The sequence below is a fragment of the Suillus bovinus genome (assembly GCF_016758785.1).
Source record: "Suillus bovinus strain UH-Sbo-P2 chromosome Unknown EDB93scaffold_18, whole genome shotgun sequence".
NCBI classification, from domain to species: Eukaryota; Fungi; Basidiomycota; class Agaricomycetes; order Boletales; family Suillaceae; genus Suillus; species Suillus bovinus.
The window spans coordinates 454,833-468,855 of record NW_024542074.1 but is presented as its reverse complement, the minus strand read 5'-3'; the positions used below and the strand labels follow the sequence as shown (position 1 = coordinate 468,855).

The 14,023-nt window shown below is 45.8% G+C and overlaps 4 protein-coding genes across 4 annotated transcripts; 2 read left to right on the top strand and 2 right to left on the bottom strand.

Moving 5' to 3' along the window:
* Positions 1–435: 435 nt before the first annotated feature.
* On the bottom strand, positions 436–1,062 carry EDB93DRAFT_1082968 (uncharacterized protein; the record flags this gene model as incomplete). Its single annotated transcript, XM_041445727.1, has 1 exon — positions 436–1,062. A coding segment is annotated over one exon (627 nt), but the record flags the coding sequence as incomplete, so codon positions are not given.
* Positions 1,063–2,212: 1,150 nt separating this feature from the next.
* EDB93DRAFT_1138004 (UNC-50) lies at positions 2,213–3,681 on the top strand. Its single transcript, XM_041449215.1, has 8 exons — positions 2,213–2,521; positions 2,581–2,636; positions 2,694–2,719; positions 2,770–2,835; positions 2,898–3,018; positions 3,070–3,279; positions 3,335–3,375; positions 3,427–3,681. Exons 1-8 carry the CDS (start codon positions 2,396–2,398, stop codon positions 3,552–3,554), a joined length of 774 nt encoding a protein of 257 aa, XP_041309112.1. The 5' UTR covers positions 2,213–2,395; the 3' UTR covers positions 3,555–3,681.
* Positions 3,682–6,480, top strand: EDB93DRAFT_1224640 (Metallo-dependent phosphatase-like protein). Its single transcript, XM_041451194.1, has 12 exons — positions 3,682–3,917; positions 3,973–4,177; positions 4,235–4,260; positions 4,314–4,412; positions 4,463–4,574; positions 4,627–4,772; positions 4,827–4,966; positions 5,020–5,097; positions 5,149–5,369; positions 5,432–5,609; positions 5,660–5,779; positions 5,838–6,480. The coding sequence occupies exons 1-12, from the start codon at positions 3,780–3,782 to the stop codon at positions 6,259–6,261; spliced, it is 1,887 nt and encodes a 628-aa protein (XP_041309111.1). The 5' UTR covers positions 3,682–3,779; the 3' UTR covers positions 6,262–6,480.
* An 860-nt stretch (positions 6,481–7,340) lies between these two features.
* On the bottom strand, positions 7,341–8,653 carry EDB93DRAFT_1102990 (uncharacterized protein; the record flags this gene model as incomplete). The annotated part of the gene is made up of 7 exons (XM_041447259.1): positions 7,341–7,428; positions 7,484–7,643; positions 7,763–7,772; positions 8,040–8,076; positions 8,125–8,273; positions 8,521–8,530; positions 8,622–8,653. 7 exons carry the CDS (start codon positions 8,651–8,653, stop codon positions 7,341–7,343), a joined length of 486 nt encoding a protein of 161 aa, XP_041309110.1.
* Between the last annotated feature and the right edge of the window lie 5,370 nt (positions 8,654–14,023).

Below are 14,023 nucleotides of genomic sequence, written 5' to 3'. Positions count from 1 at the left end.
ATCGACAGGTGACGGAACTCGAGGCGCTACCCAAATGCGGTCTACATCTGCTATAGGTGAGCTGGGGCGCACAGGGTCCTTTGTGGATGCCCTGCCCCTATTCTGGTCCCCATTGGCTGAAGGTGACCACTGGCGACGAGAAGACAGAACGCGATCATCTGCGCGGTGGCGTGGAGGCGGCGAAAGGGACCGTTCTCCATTGGCTCTATTGGATGCCAAGAAAGAATCATTTTGACTACCATAGGATTGCACTGGCAGTCGCTCATCCCTTCGATTACTTTCTCCAGGGCGGTAGTGGCGATCATCATAGGACAAAATGGCACCAACGTCTGACCGGCCTATACGGGAGGTCAGGGAATCATCAGTCTTGCTGATAACAACGATATCCCGACTTTCGTCAGAAACGCGCCGATCACGAACAAGCGGAGAGCTGCCAGGACGCGTCCAGGTCGATTCCTTGGTGCGAGAATTATAATAATAGACACCGCGGCCATTTCTCGGGTGTCTAACCTCCCAATCTGGGGGAAGTATATCCCCTGATTCAAATGTCGCAGGCTTGGAGATGACGACAGTGCTGTTTTTCTTGTCCCGGTCGACGCGAGCCGCCATGGCAGTAGCTTCAATGATGGACGGATGAGAAGGATGCATAAATGGAACTGAAGACACTATTGGTTTGGGAGGAAGAGCATGAGTAAGTTTCCCAAACGACAGCTGGCGATTGAGGGCTGGAGATAGTTCGGAAACCGTATGGGTTTCCTGAGGAGACCTTACTGGCGTTTTGGGCCTGTCATGTTCGAGAGACTTGCCCCGAGCATTGGCGCCAGAAACTGGTATCACCTGATTTTTTTCAGAGTGATTAACAGTCTTCAATGAAGGCTGTGTGCGCTGAGTACCGCCCTGTGAAACGCAAGACTGGTAGGTCAGAAATTCGTCGTCCTCGTCACCTCCAAGTGACACAGCATCTTCTGCATCCTCAGCAGCAAGGCTTGGATCTTGCTCCGAAGTTCCCCTGTCTTCCTCCTCATTTCCCCAATCTAGAACTTCAGTTTCATCTTCTACCATGGCGCGGACAAGAGGAGTGATAAACTGACGACAGAAATGCGTTCCCAAGTTGGCCGAGGAGAACTCCTAGCTCCGACCCAAATTTCAATTCCCGCCCGCTCCCTGCCGAGATCTGAGACCCCATCGTGTAAGTACATCCAGGATTTTACTGGCAATATCAATCATTCCATCATGCTAGCTCAGGTGTCGTGGCATACGAGTATCATTGTCCGAGCACCTGGAAAGTTTCCAGATACTTTCAACAAAAGTTGTTTAGCCTTTCATTGACATTGTTGATGTCATAATGGGTATACTTTCATTTGAAGTGCGGAGATTTGATGGCTCTTACTATACATCGCCGTCTTGTCCAGGTCGGACGTGCACAATTAATCACATCCTTGACCACTCAATTCAGGGAATTGACAAGCTGCAAGGTCTCATGGCGTGGCGGTTATTCTCGCATTGGAACTGGACGACTATGACGACTGCCTCACTAATGCAATCGATGCACATCACCAGAGCTATGATACACCCCGATCAATATACGGCTCGCAACGACCAGCAACATCCTGTATATGGCATCACGGAGCGCAATATTGATAACGTTCTCCACTACCGCTCGCTTGCCCACAAAGCAAGGGTAAAGGCCCCGAATACGAGGGCCTTGTAATCCTTGTTGATGTCGAGTTACTTTTGGATGCTTGTTACCATCAAAGAACTTGGTTGCGACTCGGATCTTGGAATTCGCGCTTGGCGCCGGGTGCCGCCGAGTGTTGAGAACTGGTAACTTAGTGAAGCCATTCCTGAAAAATATTGTTCCGTTCCATAAGCCCTTGACTGCTCAAGGTGCTCTGATCCTTCCATTCATCGTTTTGCCGTCGAATCAGCATCGATTCCATCAGATTAGAAGCAACTGACTGAAATCGGAATAACGTCGTCTCAGAGGGACCCTTCCCATGCGCAACATCCGTTCCTGTAACACTGATCTTCACTACCTGGCGGCCTAGCTGTCTACCTTTATGAAGACATCCAACATTGGTGTCCTGCTGAGACGGAGTAGCACAGCACAGTTCGATTTACTGTCTTGGAATAAATGCAAGACAGCAGTTTTTATCTTAAGCTTATGACTAGATACGTCGGTGTGTTGACAAGCATTGTAAACATATGACCTTGGTCTCTGCCGCACAAATAGTGCACTTGAAACACGCTTACAAATCATCAACGAGTCGTTATCCCGAACCCGATTCCGATCAGCCCTCTTGGTTGGTCATCATCTCAGTCGCCCTTCATCAAATTTTTGTTCAAAGTGTCTCCATCTCGCACTCTTTTCCGACGCCCTCGAGTAGGCACAGACATGCCCATGCCTATACTTCCCTTAACATCTCCATCATATCCTATTCACAATTTATCTGGCACTCCCATGTCTGTCTCCAATCGCGTGCCATTAATGTTTCGACGGTTGCATAGGTTCCAGCAAATGGTGTGAAGTGCATGCTGTTAAGCTCTGGGTAGACGTTCTGAGATAGACTGGCTGCGCAGGATTTTGAACTGGCCTTTTGGCAGCTGTCTTATCTCTGCCTAGCACCCAAGAGAGTGTGAGCCAACTCCCGAAATATCAACGCAATTATAGTCCGTTGACGCCTGACTATTAGTTATCGAAACGTATACTACCACAAGCGTATGTCAATGTATTTTGGTCTGGATCCATCATTTATGCGTTTACCGTAGAGACCAAGAACACCTGGGCGAGAGATGACCCAGCAATCTTAATTCTGCTATTTGCAAGCCTCTTTGGTGAGATTCATCCATCCAACCTGTATTCAGAAGTCATTTACAACGTATCCGATGTCCTTTAGTTGCTGCAGTAGCATGGTCTATTGTGTATTCGTATTCTCCACTGCAGGCTGTACGATTAGCCTTTATGATGATACTGCGAGATTACCTCCTTGTCGGTGCACTGAGTGCGACTCTTCTTTGGTTCGTCACTCCTCTTCTAGCTTGATGTTGACTCATCATTTTCCTTCATAGGTTCTTCGCCAACCGGGTGTTGGTATCACCTTCCTCTCATTCATCACCTACAGATTCTTCAGTCGAATGGGCATATGCTTTTGACGTTCACACGAACGCATTTTTCCCCTTGTATCTGACACTTTATTTAGCGCAACTGTTCCTCCTTCCCGTAGTCTCGAAGGATAACTGGGTTTGCCTCCTTGTTGGCAATACCTTATATCTTGCAGGGCAAGTATTGGACGTCACGCCACCTAAATTGTATCGACATTGATTTCGCCAACAGGTTTTCTCAGTACATCTACGGAGTGTACCTCGGGCTCAGTGGTATGCAAGACTTCTCTTCTATCGCGCCGCTAATTTTTTCTCCACACTCAGCTCTGCCATTCTTGATACGTTCCGAAATATTGCTGGCCCCACTATTACCGTTATTTGCGAGCTATGTTGTCTCGTTATTGGGTTTCCACGTTGCAAAACATGTTCTGAGCTTGTACTTCGGTTCATAATACACTGCACTGTACAGAAGCTAGACGATAGGCGTGAACTCCCATTGATTACCTATAACTATTTCCGCAGTAGTGTGCTGTGGCTTGGTCGCAATAATAATAGACACTTCGTGTTACAACTTTGAAGCTGTGGGCCCAGGGGTATTTTCTCCAGTCACCGCCACTGAGCGTCTCTTGCACTCCCTTCTATCCGTGTGCGACCGATCTTCTTCAATTACCGTCATCATGCACATCCCACAAGCCTTTGTCGAACGTGCAATTGAGCAGATCCAGCACAAGAAGCCGCTGCCCGATATCGACTTCACTCAGCATGTACTCGAAGATGGCAACACAATCAGCACACAAGAGCGGGTTGTCAAAGATGTACGCTCGCGTCATCGGTTACTCATTTTAACCGCCTGCTGAGCTCTCATTGCAGGTGCAAGCGCCAGCTATGAATGTCCCGACGGATGCCCAGTTTTTCTCCAGACAAGATCCCACGAAACCTGACGTAGCGTTCCTCAAGAACCACTTTTACCGCGAAGGCCGTGTTACCGAGGATCAGGCGATATGGATTTTGGAAAAGGCAACTGCGCTCCTTCGTGCGGAGCCTAACGTCTTGCAGGTCGACGCGCCAATCACAGGTGAGTGTGCTTGTCGTCTGCTGTGTCACACCATGCCAACACACCCATCTTCCCTAGTGTGTGGCGATATCCATGGCCAATATGTATGCGTCCTCAATTGTTCGTCAGGCTGATACCTTACTGATCATCTCTCCAGTACGACCTGATGAAACTGTTCGAAGTTGGCGGTAGTCCAGCGGATACACGGTACCTTTTCCTCGGAGATTACGTTGATCGGGGTTACTTCAGTATAGAGGTGTGTCTCGCATCAATGCTCTACCTTTTCCAACTCATCCCATTATACAGTGCGTTCTGTATCTGTGGTCCTTAAAGATCTGGTATCCCGACACCCTTTTCCTGCTCCGTGGCAACCATGAATGCCGGCATCTCACAGACTATTTCACTTTCAAGCTTGAATGTTTGTTTCAATCACTTCATCTCTAAATGGACCTGCAACTAACGTCACTCAGGTAAGCACAAATACTCGGAGCGCATCTATGACGCTTGCATGGACTCCTTTTGTGCGCTTCCCCTTGCTGCCATCATGAATAAGCAATTCCTGTGCATCCACGGCGGTCTTTCACCAGAGCTGAACACTTTGGATGATATTAGAGCAGTATGTTGATACGCGGATCTTCCATGATGCAACGTTCATCTATATTGTGTTTAGATCGACCGGTTCCGCGAGCCTCCGACACACGGGCTGATGTGCGATATTCTATGGTCGGATCCCGTCGAAGACTTTGGACAAGAGAAGATGAATGAAAGCTTTGTTCATAATCACGTTCGGGGTTGTTCTTACTTCTTCACGTGAGTTATTGTCTCAGGTGCTCGATGTATTGTGATTAATCGTCGACATGCAGTTATCAAGCTGCCTGTCAGTTCTTAGAGCGAAATAATCTTCTTTCGATCATTCGCGCACACGAAGCGCAAGATGCCGGGTATGTTTTGATTGCACAGCCGTTCATGTTACTCATGCAGTCGCTCAAAAGATATCGCATGTACCGGAAGACGAAAAGCACAGGCTTTCCTTCTGTCATGACGATCTTTTCTGCTCCAAACTACCTAGACGTCTACAACAACAAAGCGGCCGTATTGAAGTATGAGAGCAACGTGATGAACATTCGGCAGTTCAACTGCACGCCTCATCCGTACTGGCTACCTAACTTCATGGATGTGTTTACTTGGAGTTTACCCTTTGTGGGAGAGAAAAGTATGTTCACGAAGCTCGAAGCTTATTTGGAGTGTCTATCCAGAACTGAGCGACGCATATAGTCACAGACATGCTTGTCGCCGTGCTAAACACTTGCAGCAAAGAAGAGCTGGAGGAGTCTGACGAGGAACAGGTTGTTTCACGAGTAGCCCACCCCGAAGAGACTGTAGAGAGGCGAAAGATCATCAAAAACAAGATTCTTGCAGTTGGGCGGATGGCGCGTGTGTTTGCTCTGCTCCGGTACGCAATCCTTGTCTACACGTTGCGCTAGTTTGACAAATCTGTCACAGAGAGGAGTCGGAGAAAGTTTCAGAGCTCAAGAGCATATCTGGTTCTAGTAAGTTGCCATACGGCACGCTAGCATTGGGTACAGAGGGCATTAAAGATGCTATTTCTGGCTTCGAGGACGCGTACGTACAACGTTTTCCCCCTGCGTACGCTCTTGGTGTTCATTACATTTTCACACAGACGGAAGTCAGATATCGAAAACGAGCGTCTGCCTCCAGAACTTTTTGACGCCGAAGAGGCAAAAGCATACCTGGCTCAAGCACAAGCTGGGTCGTTACCGACGACCCCAGCAGACACGATCGATTCTCCTGTGTCCCCGGGTGTAGCCGGCGTTGGAGTGGACCCTTCCATGTCGTCGGGATCGCTGACGTCCTTACCGAGTCTCCCGAGCGGTGGACAGATGGGGTCTCCGCGCACGCCTTTCAAGGGTAGACATGGTCGGCAGGCTTCACTTGGGACGACGATGACGAGTCCCTCGACGAGGCGCCGGAGTTTGGAAAGCACGATTTCAATGATCCAGGAGGCGCTGGATGGGAAAGACTTGGAAACTCATGGACTTCCTGGAAATGGTTCGTCTTATGGGGGTGGGGGTGGTCATAGTTGATGGGCATCGAAGCGATACTGTGTATCCATAGTCTTTTTTTCTAGTCGCTTTGATGGATCGCAACTTTGTGATGAAAAGAACGAGTATGAGTATAATTATTAATGGACAACTTTATTGATGATTAGCAGCCTGTTGTCCACCGACCTGCCGCACATGTGGAGCTCTCTTGAGTCATACTATATAGATCAGAGGTAATCCTAGCAACGGATAACAAGCTCCAAGTCATTAGGCGCCAGGCCTCCTAGCAAATGAATCATTATAACCAGAGATTCCCACAGTTAGGCTCAAGGCAGGTTCGAAGTCATTGACCGTCCTCCGAAGCCCAAACTGCTTGATTATATCTGATCTTCATTCCCGACCAGGAAATAGCTTGTGGTCGTGCAATCTCATGACGGAGGACATCATATTCTCAAGATTACTGGCTAGAAGCCATGGACTCGGAATTTAAGAATGAGTGCAAATGTATGGATGGCAAGGGTGATTTCTGCTTGCTTTTGCGAAAAGCGTTTACACACTCACTTGAGATTTTCTACGAGCTTGCACATTGACACGATTCGACATGGTGTGATTCTGTGAAACACTTGAAAATTTGGTTTGCATAATTGAAAACTACCGACTGCATACATATACTCGGAGCACATTTGTGTCATATCAGGGACAGTATAAACCGTCGGTGAAAGAAGGAGGTAAGTAGAAACTACTGACGATATCCAGCGTGATTGAGGCTTGTCGCATACTTCCATCAGGGAAAACCTGCCGTGCAAACCTAGCTAAGTTTAGATCTAACTTCAATAATTACTGAAATTTTTTCCTAAATACAGTGTTTAGCAGATTATGGAGACTCTTTTACCCCCCCCCCCCCCCCCTTTAACTTTTTCAAAATTAGACGATATTTTTGCACATTGTACAGAACGTAGCATAAACTTAGCGCTAACGTTGCGAAGATTTTCTTGCATTCAGATTTATTATTGCTCACTAGAACTGACTTGTATACAAGAAAGAAATCAAGTTTTCATTAAAAAGAATGTAATAGTAAAGAGCGAGTATATAACGATTTCGAGAGGTAATACTATGGAGACTTAGTCCTCATCCATCCCGTCGAGGTCAAGGAATGCAAGCGCATCAGCTTCCGCATCAGTGGCGGAACTCTTGTGCTGCATGAGATCCCTTACAAAAGACTCGAGTGCATTTAAGGTGTACAAGAGAACAAGACTGGACATACTGTATTGCAGCGAAGATATCGGCCATCAACTTGTGGAATTTCTCGGGCGATTTTGCGCTAAAATCTTTCAGAAATTTGACATGGAAGAAATAGACCTCGCTAAATTGATTTCTGGTAAAGTTAAACTTGGCCGGAGCGCCATGTACCGTCCAGAAGAGCACTGCATACACCTATATAGCCATTTTCAACTAGTGGTGGCCAGGTCCGGTTCAAGGTTCGGGCAACAGGTGGAACCGGACCATTAGTCCAGTCCTCAGTTCGAGGACGATGCAGACTTACAGAACCAGTTCTGAACCGTTAGTAGTAAGTCTTTTGAATTAGTAAGAATAGATCAAGTGATCCGCACTTACTTTAACAGATTGTCGATATCATGGACTCATCTGCGACTCCGATGCCTTGACGACGACACTTCAAATCTTCAATCAATGAGTTCAAGGTAATTTATCAAACAAACTGACATTTTTTCAATCAATAATCATGGCGCTGGCTTAAAGCTGCAGGGCATGAGTTCTATGGTGAGCTTGACTACAGTTTCCCGCCCACAATCATGACTGACCAGTGTGCTGTTGGCGCTGACGGCAATCTCAAAGATGCTTCCGAAATCATGTGGCACAACAACCCAGATGACGAGTGCCCTCTACCTGCCCCTGGTCCCACCACCAAAAAATCTACTGCCCCAGTGCACCATTTCTTTACTGGTGCTCGACGTAGTGCGCACCAAGACCTTTGACGAAAATTGTTGACCCTGACAATGTTGCCTCGTCGAGTTCAGCTCAGAGCAAGTGAAAGGCTGTGGACAGTGGTCCAGGGACCAGCTGACAAGTTGTGTTGGAATCCGAAGCGCCAGAGTTGAAGAAGACCAAGAGACCCGATGGACAGGCACAAGATGACGAGTAGGAAATGACAAGCAGCAGGTACGAGCGCAAGTCATTGGTCGAGGGACGTCGGGAACGGAAGGAACAGGGAGTACCTGTTGACGTCGGGACTGAAATGGTCCAAAGTAAATTTCTACCTTCAAAATAATCGAGAGCGCTTACCGTATAAATACTAGCGCCCAATCATTACGAGCATCTCAGTTCTTTCCAGAGACTGAGATGTGAGTCTATACCTTTAACCGTTATCCTTACACCTAACTGACTTAGCGTAGTTACTCTTACCCGTTAGGTACATGCTTCGTCAATAAGAGTTCTTTCCAGAGACTGAGACTTACTCTTACCTGTTAGATCTTTTCTATCACGCTCTACCTCTAATCTCTAGAAGTTGCGTGCAAGGTAATTCCAGCTTCCAGTGCTTCTAGTGACGATGCAGGCAATCCAGATGGCAAAGACGATGCAGAGTGCACAGACAATGGTGCGGAGGCTTCATATGTGCAAACTAAAGCTATGAAGGATGTGGACCGTGAGGCAGGCAGGACTCGTCTCAAAAGCGAATGTACTGCAGACGTCCGCACCATCTTTGTCAAAAAGAATGATGTGTCCGAGCCTGGACATGTTTGTACCATCTGCGAGTGAGTTTTAGTAATCATACCAATATCACCTTTACTTAAGTAACTTAACTGACTTGGTTCTGTAGAAAGAACGGTGTCCTGGCTCACCATTGCTTCTTCAAAGGAGGTATGTCAACACTTCATACCCATATCGCTAGGCAAGTGCCGTATCTTCACTGACTAAGTACTATTGCTGACAGAGCAGTGTTGTAGGCATCCTGACCACTTTGCTGTTTATCAAGCACACTGCAAGAATCTGCAAATCCATATGCACGTGCAAGCATGTCCAAAGTCTGATGGGACTCTCCAAAGGTAAGTTTCCTCTGTAATCTACTTACTACATACTCATTATGTAATCCAGTCAAGGAAGTCTTGATGGCATTGTAGTTCATCAGCCTCGGGCACCCGTTTTCACTACCAGCGGTCTTCTTGACTACATTGTCGAGCTGGTTGTATGCGAAGACAAGGTAATTCAATTGTTCATAGTTCAAATAACAACACATGACTAACCAAATCATACAGGCATTCCAAGTGGTGGACAAGGCACCATTTCAGCGCTTGCTGAGATATGTCCGACCAACCTTGTCTGATGAGGATATTCTGCACCGAAAGGCCCTTTGCGAGGAAATCATCAAGAAAGCCAAAGCTACTGAAGTGCGTGTCAAGGAAATTCTCAAGGTGTGTACTTGTATTATTTCATGAGTTCTGAGTACTGATGCTGTGGTGCAGGATATACCTGGCAAAGTCTCATTCACCTTTGATGCTTGGACTTCGGATCCTGGTGACCCTTTTCTTTTGGTAACTGGCCATTATATACATGCACCACCTGAAAGTCCTAATGCCTGGAAACTCCGAACTGAACAACTTGCCTTTGCTCCAATGGAAGGACGGCATTCAGGAGCCAATATGGCCAACTTGCTCACACGAACTGTTGACTGCTATGGTCTTCACAAAAAGGTTGGTTGGTTCTCGTGTGATAATGCTGCCAGTAACAACACATGTCTCATGGTGTTTGCCGACACTGTCAACACCAACAAGAAGTCCAAGTCTGATGTGCAGAGGTGGGATCCAGTAGAAGGTCACATCAGGTATGATTTTGCCTCATCATTTGGTGCATTCATCACTCACTCAATACCAGATGCATGGAACACACTATCAACCTTGCTGCTGGACATTTTCTCATGGCCATCTCACCAACATCTAGCCGCAAACTTCTAAAGTAAATCAAGGCAGCAGTTAAACACTTGGATATTGATTTCGATGCTTTAGATGTCAGTTTGAATGGGATTGATTATGAGGGAGTGGATAAATGTGAAGAGGATGATGATGAGGATGATGAATTTGGAGTCGGTGATTCAATTGGTAAGGCTCTTGCGCTTGTGAAACAGGTTTGTTGACTTCCGTCTGACAACTTTTACATTCTACTAACTATTGATTATAGATCTGTGCATCACCTCAGCCCACACATTCTTTGCACAGTCATGTAAACAAGCAGATGTCCCTGTTCTGGAGCTTACACAATGGATACGGACTCAATGGGTGTCCATGCATAGTTTTATCACCCACATGTTGTTACTTCAAAAGGTACGTCTCTCATATGTTGCACGTCCATGAGCTCATTGTTCTTTATAGGGTGTCAATCTTTTTGTCGAGCTTGCAGATGACAGTGAGGCCGTTCCTGGCCTCAAAGGCAAATGTTATGCGGACTTTCGTCTTGACAAAAAGGACTGGGAGCAATTGGTGCACGAAGTTCTTCAGGTATGTGTATCTAGTTCTACCAACTGTACTTATTACTAATATTTGCACAGGAACAAGTGAGCGCCACGCAAACATTTTCCAGTTCGTCCGATCCTTCCGTCTGGTGGACAATTCCAGTTCTCGAGTTTTTGCAGAAGTCCTGGGAAAATATGGCAGCCCTTCCTCAATTCTCACAAGTCTGCAACACTATTCTCAAGGGATTGAACAATGTTGCAAAGTGGTATGACAAAACAAAAGCTACTAATGCATACTTTATTTGTCTAGCACTCAATCCTAATGTCAAGGTTGCCTATTTTGAGCATCAGTGGGATACGGAATCCTTCAAAATTGGTCTCAAAGATCTCGAACGAGTGGTATGTTTAATATTTGTTGACCATTGAAGCCAATATTTGCTGACATGTTTCGATAGTTTGATGAGTACTATACTATTGCCCCTGTCTCAGCTCCTGTGGATGCAGACATCAAACAAGCACCACCTGGACAAGCCCAATATGGCCATTCCTGGGTCCTTGCTGCTGTACATGCACATCAAGCATCTGATCGCACCCAGCTTAGGCCTCGTGCTGAACTTACTGCATACCTCCGGAGTCCTCTCGAGCAGATGGAGGATGTTGTGGGTTGGTGGGGTGTAAGTCTTTTTTTCTCATCATTGCGAGTTCATTTACATCAACTTCATACAGCACCATCAGTCACAATATCCGACACTTTCATGCATGGCCCGAGATTATTTAGCCATCCAGGGTAGTAGCACAGCATCGGAGCATGCCTTTTCAAGCGGTGGACTAATGGGAACCAAATGACGGAATCATCTCAACAAGGATGTATTCGAGAACTTGCAACTGTTGAAGAGTGCATACCACAATGGCCACATCTCTGCTGCTAGTGATGCCGAGCAACATCTGGATTCGTTGATTGCTGCACTCCATGACAATACAGATGACGAGGATGGTGAACTGGTCTAGTAGCATTTAGTATTAGTACTTCTGTTGTCAGGCATGTTTCATTTATATGATTTTTCTTGATGAAATTTTTATTATTTTGGATGGTTCGGTTCTCGGTTCGAACCCTTGCTGAACCAGAACCAGACCATTATTGGACCAAACCGATGGTCCAGTCCTTGGTTCTGCTCACTGGGAGAACCAAACCTATGGTCAGGTTTGTGGTTCTCAGAATTTGCCTGAGAACTGGACCAAACTGGACCTGTCCATCACTATTTTCAATGCAAATGAGCAAACAAACAAAATACAATAAATGAATGATGAATAAACAAGCAAAAACTTACCAATTGTGCAAGGCGCCAAGAATGAGTATGCGCAAGCAAAGAAGAACAAGTGCATGCAAATACGAGAGCAGCAAGAAATAATCCTATAAGTCTCCTAGAATAGTTTCGTGTAAATATAAAGAACAAGATTAGAATAAAATAAACATTGCACACCTTAATTGTATGTAGTGCATGAACACCAGGGAGAAAGACAAGAGTGAGAGTCGAAGAAGAAAAAGAAGACATGGCATGGTGCCACTTTGGCAATTTGCTCAACAAACAAGTCACATGATACAACCAAATACACACAAATGTTGGACTCGAGATATTTCGTTCAACAAACAAGTCGCATGATACAACTGAATACACACAAATGTTGGACTTGAGAGATATTTTAAAATTGCATACTCACATTGATCAATTCATCACTCAGTAGGATTCAGGTGTCAAATTTCTTGAATCTCCATACCTGCATGTCTTGTGACTGGAAGAGTAACAATGTTCTTGAGGAATGTGATACATTTTTGGTTAATTGTTACATAGATAGGCATAATTTTGTGACCCTTAGGTAGTACTCTATAACTTTGCAATAATTACATTGTGTATTATGAACAATATTGAGTTTATGTATATCTAGCTCTAATTTGTGATATTTTATCTGACTTAGACAAGTTAGATATATTTTGTCTATTGTATACCTAAGTTGGCATGGGAGGTTTTCCCTGATGTCCACATAGCTTCCATCAACATTGTCCCAATGTTGACGACATATGTGACCATCCAGATCGCAGTGATGGCACAGTAGATTATATCAGGAGAAGAAAAACCTGCTATCAACATTGCTGGGGGTGAAATCCATGAGGGACTAAGGAAAGCATGAAATGACGGAACAACTCACTGAATATGAAACAATTCAGGGACAAGACAACGAAAAATATAGGTGTGACTATTGACAACAGGTAGGACAGGACAAAGTAGCCGCCTGGCCTGAGTTGCTGATCATATTGAGTCAGCCGATACAATCAGCATGGCGAGAAATAAATTTACTTCTTGCATCCAGTGCCGATCAGTGTGCAGCCAACATGTCATACTCAAGCCAGATGTTAACATAGTGAGTACAGCGAGCATAAGGGATATAAAGAGGAGACAGAATTCAGCATGAAGCCAGAAGTGCATTCCCTATGCTGTAATATACCTGGGAGATTGAGTCCAAGAATCATAGGCAAAGTCGTTTCTCCTCCATCAAACGTGCAGCATCTCCAAGTTGAGTGCGAAGAGCAACAGAAACATGTTCCCCAAGAGTTAAAAAGGACTGATATGTATTTTGCACTACAATAGAGGCATTGTCAAGGTCATCAGCTGTTACAAGAACATCTAGACGCTTGAGCTCCTACCATTTTTCTCCTCATCCTTCTGGTATCAGCCCTCGCATCATACCCCTACCCCAACCTCACCCTTGTTATCCTTGTCATCCTCGCATTCCCGTTCGCCCTCTACCTGTCGCTTCAGCAAAGCCAGTACATCTGGCCGGATCCTTTCGCTGACGAAGCATACCCGTGCTCCGTTCCACCACCTGACTGATCCTGTGGACAGTCCCTTTGCCCTTACCGTCTGGACGGTAACCTATGATATGATGCATGACGCATCCCCTTTGCCCTTTTCCCTTTCTTGATCTTTGACTCAGTGCGCAGTCGCACATGCGACTTATACTTAGCTCCGCAGCTGCACGATCATGCCCCTGCATGTTTCACTTCTTATTTTCGACCTTTGACTCACTTTCTTATCAAGCACGTTCTAGCTCAACCCGAACGTGCTTTCCTTATATGGTTATACCCTTTACCATTTGCCTCTCTTGGTAGTACGAGTTATCACCCACTAATACGCCTCCTGTCCTCTATATAAACTCGCTACCATGTACTATATTCCCTAACTTGAATCTACTTGGTTCTTGACCTCCTACTCTCACCAGAGTGATCCTTTCTGCCTAGCCAGCAGTCTATATTCTATCTTCTTATCTGCTCTTCACGGATAAGTC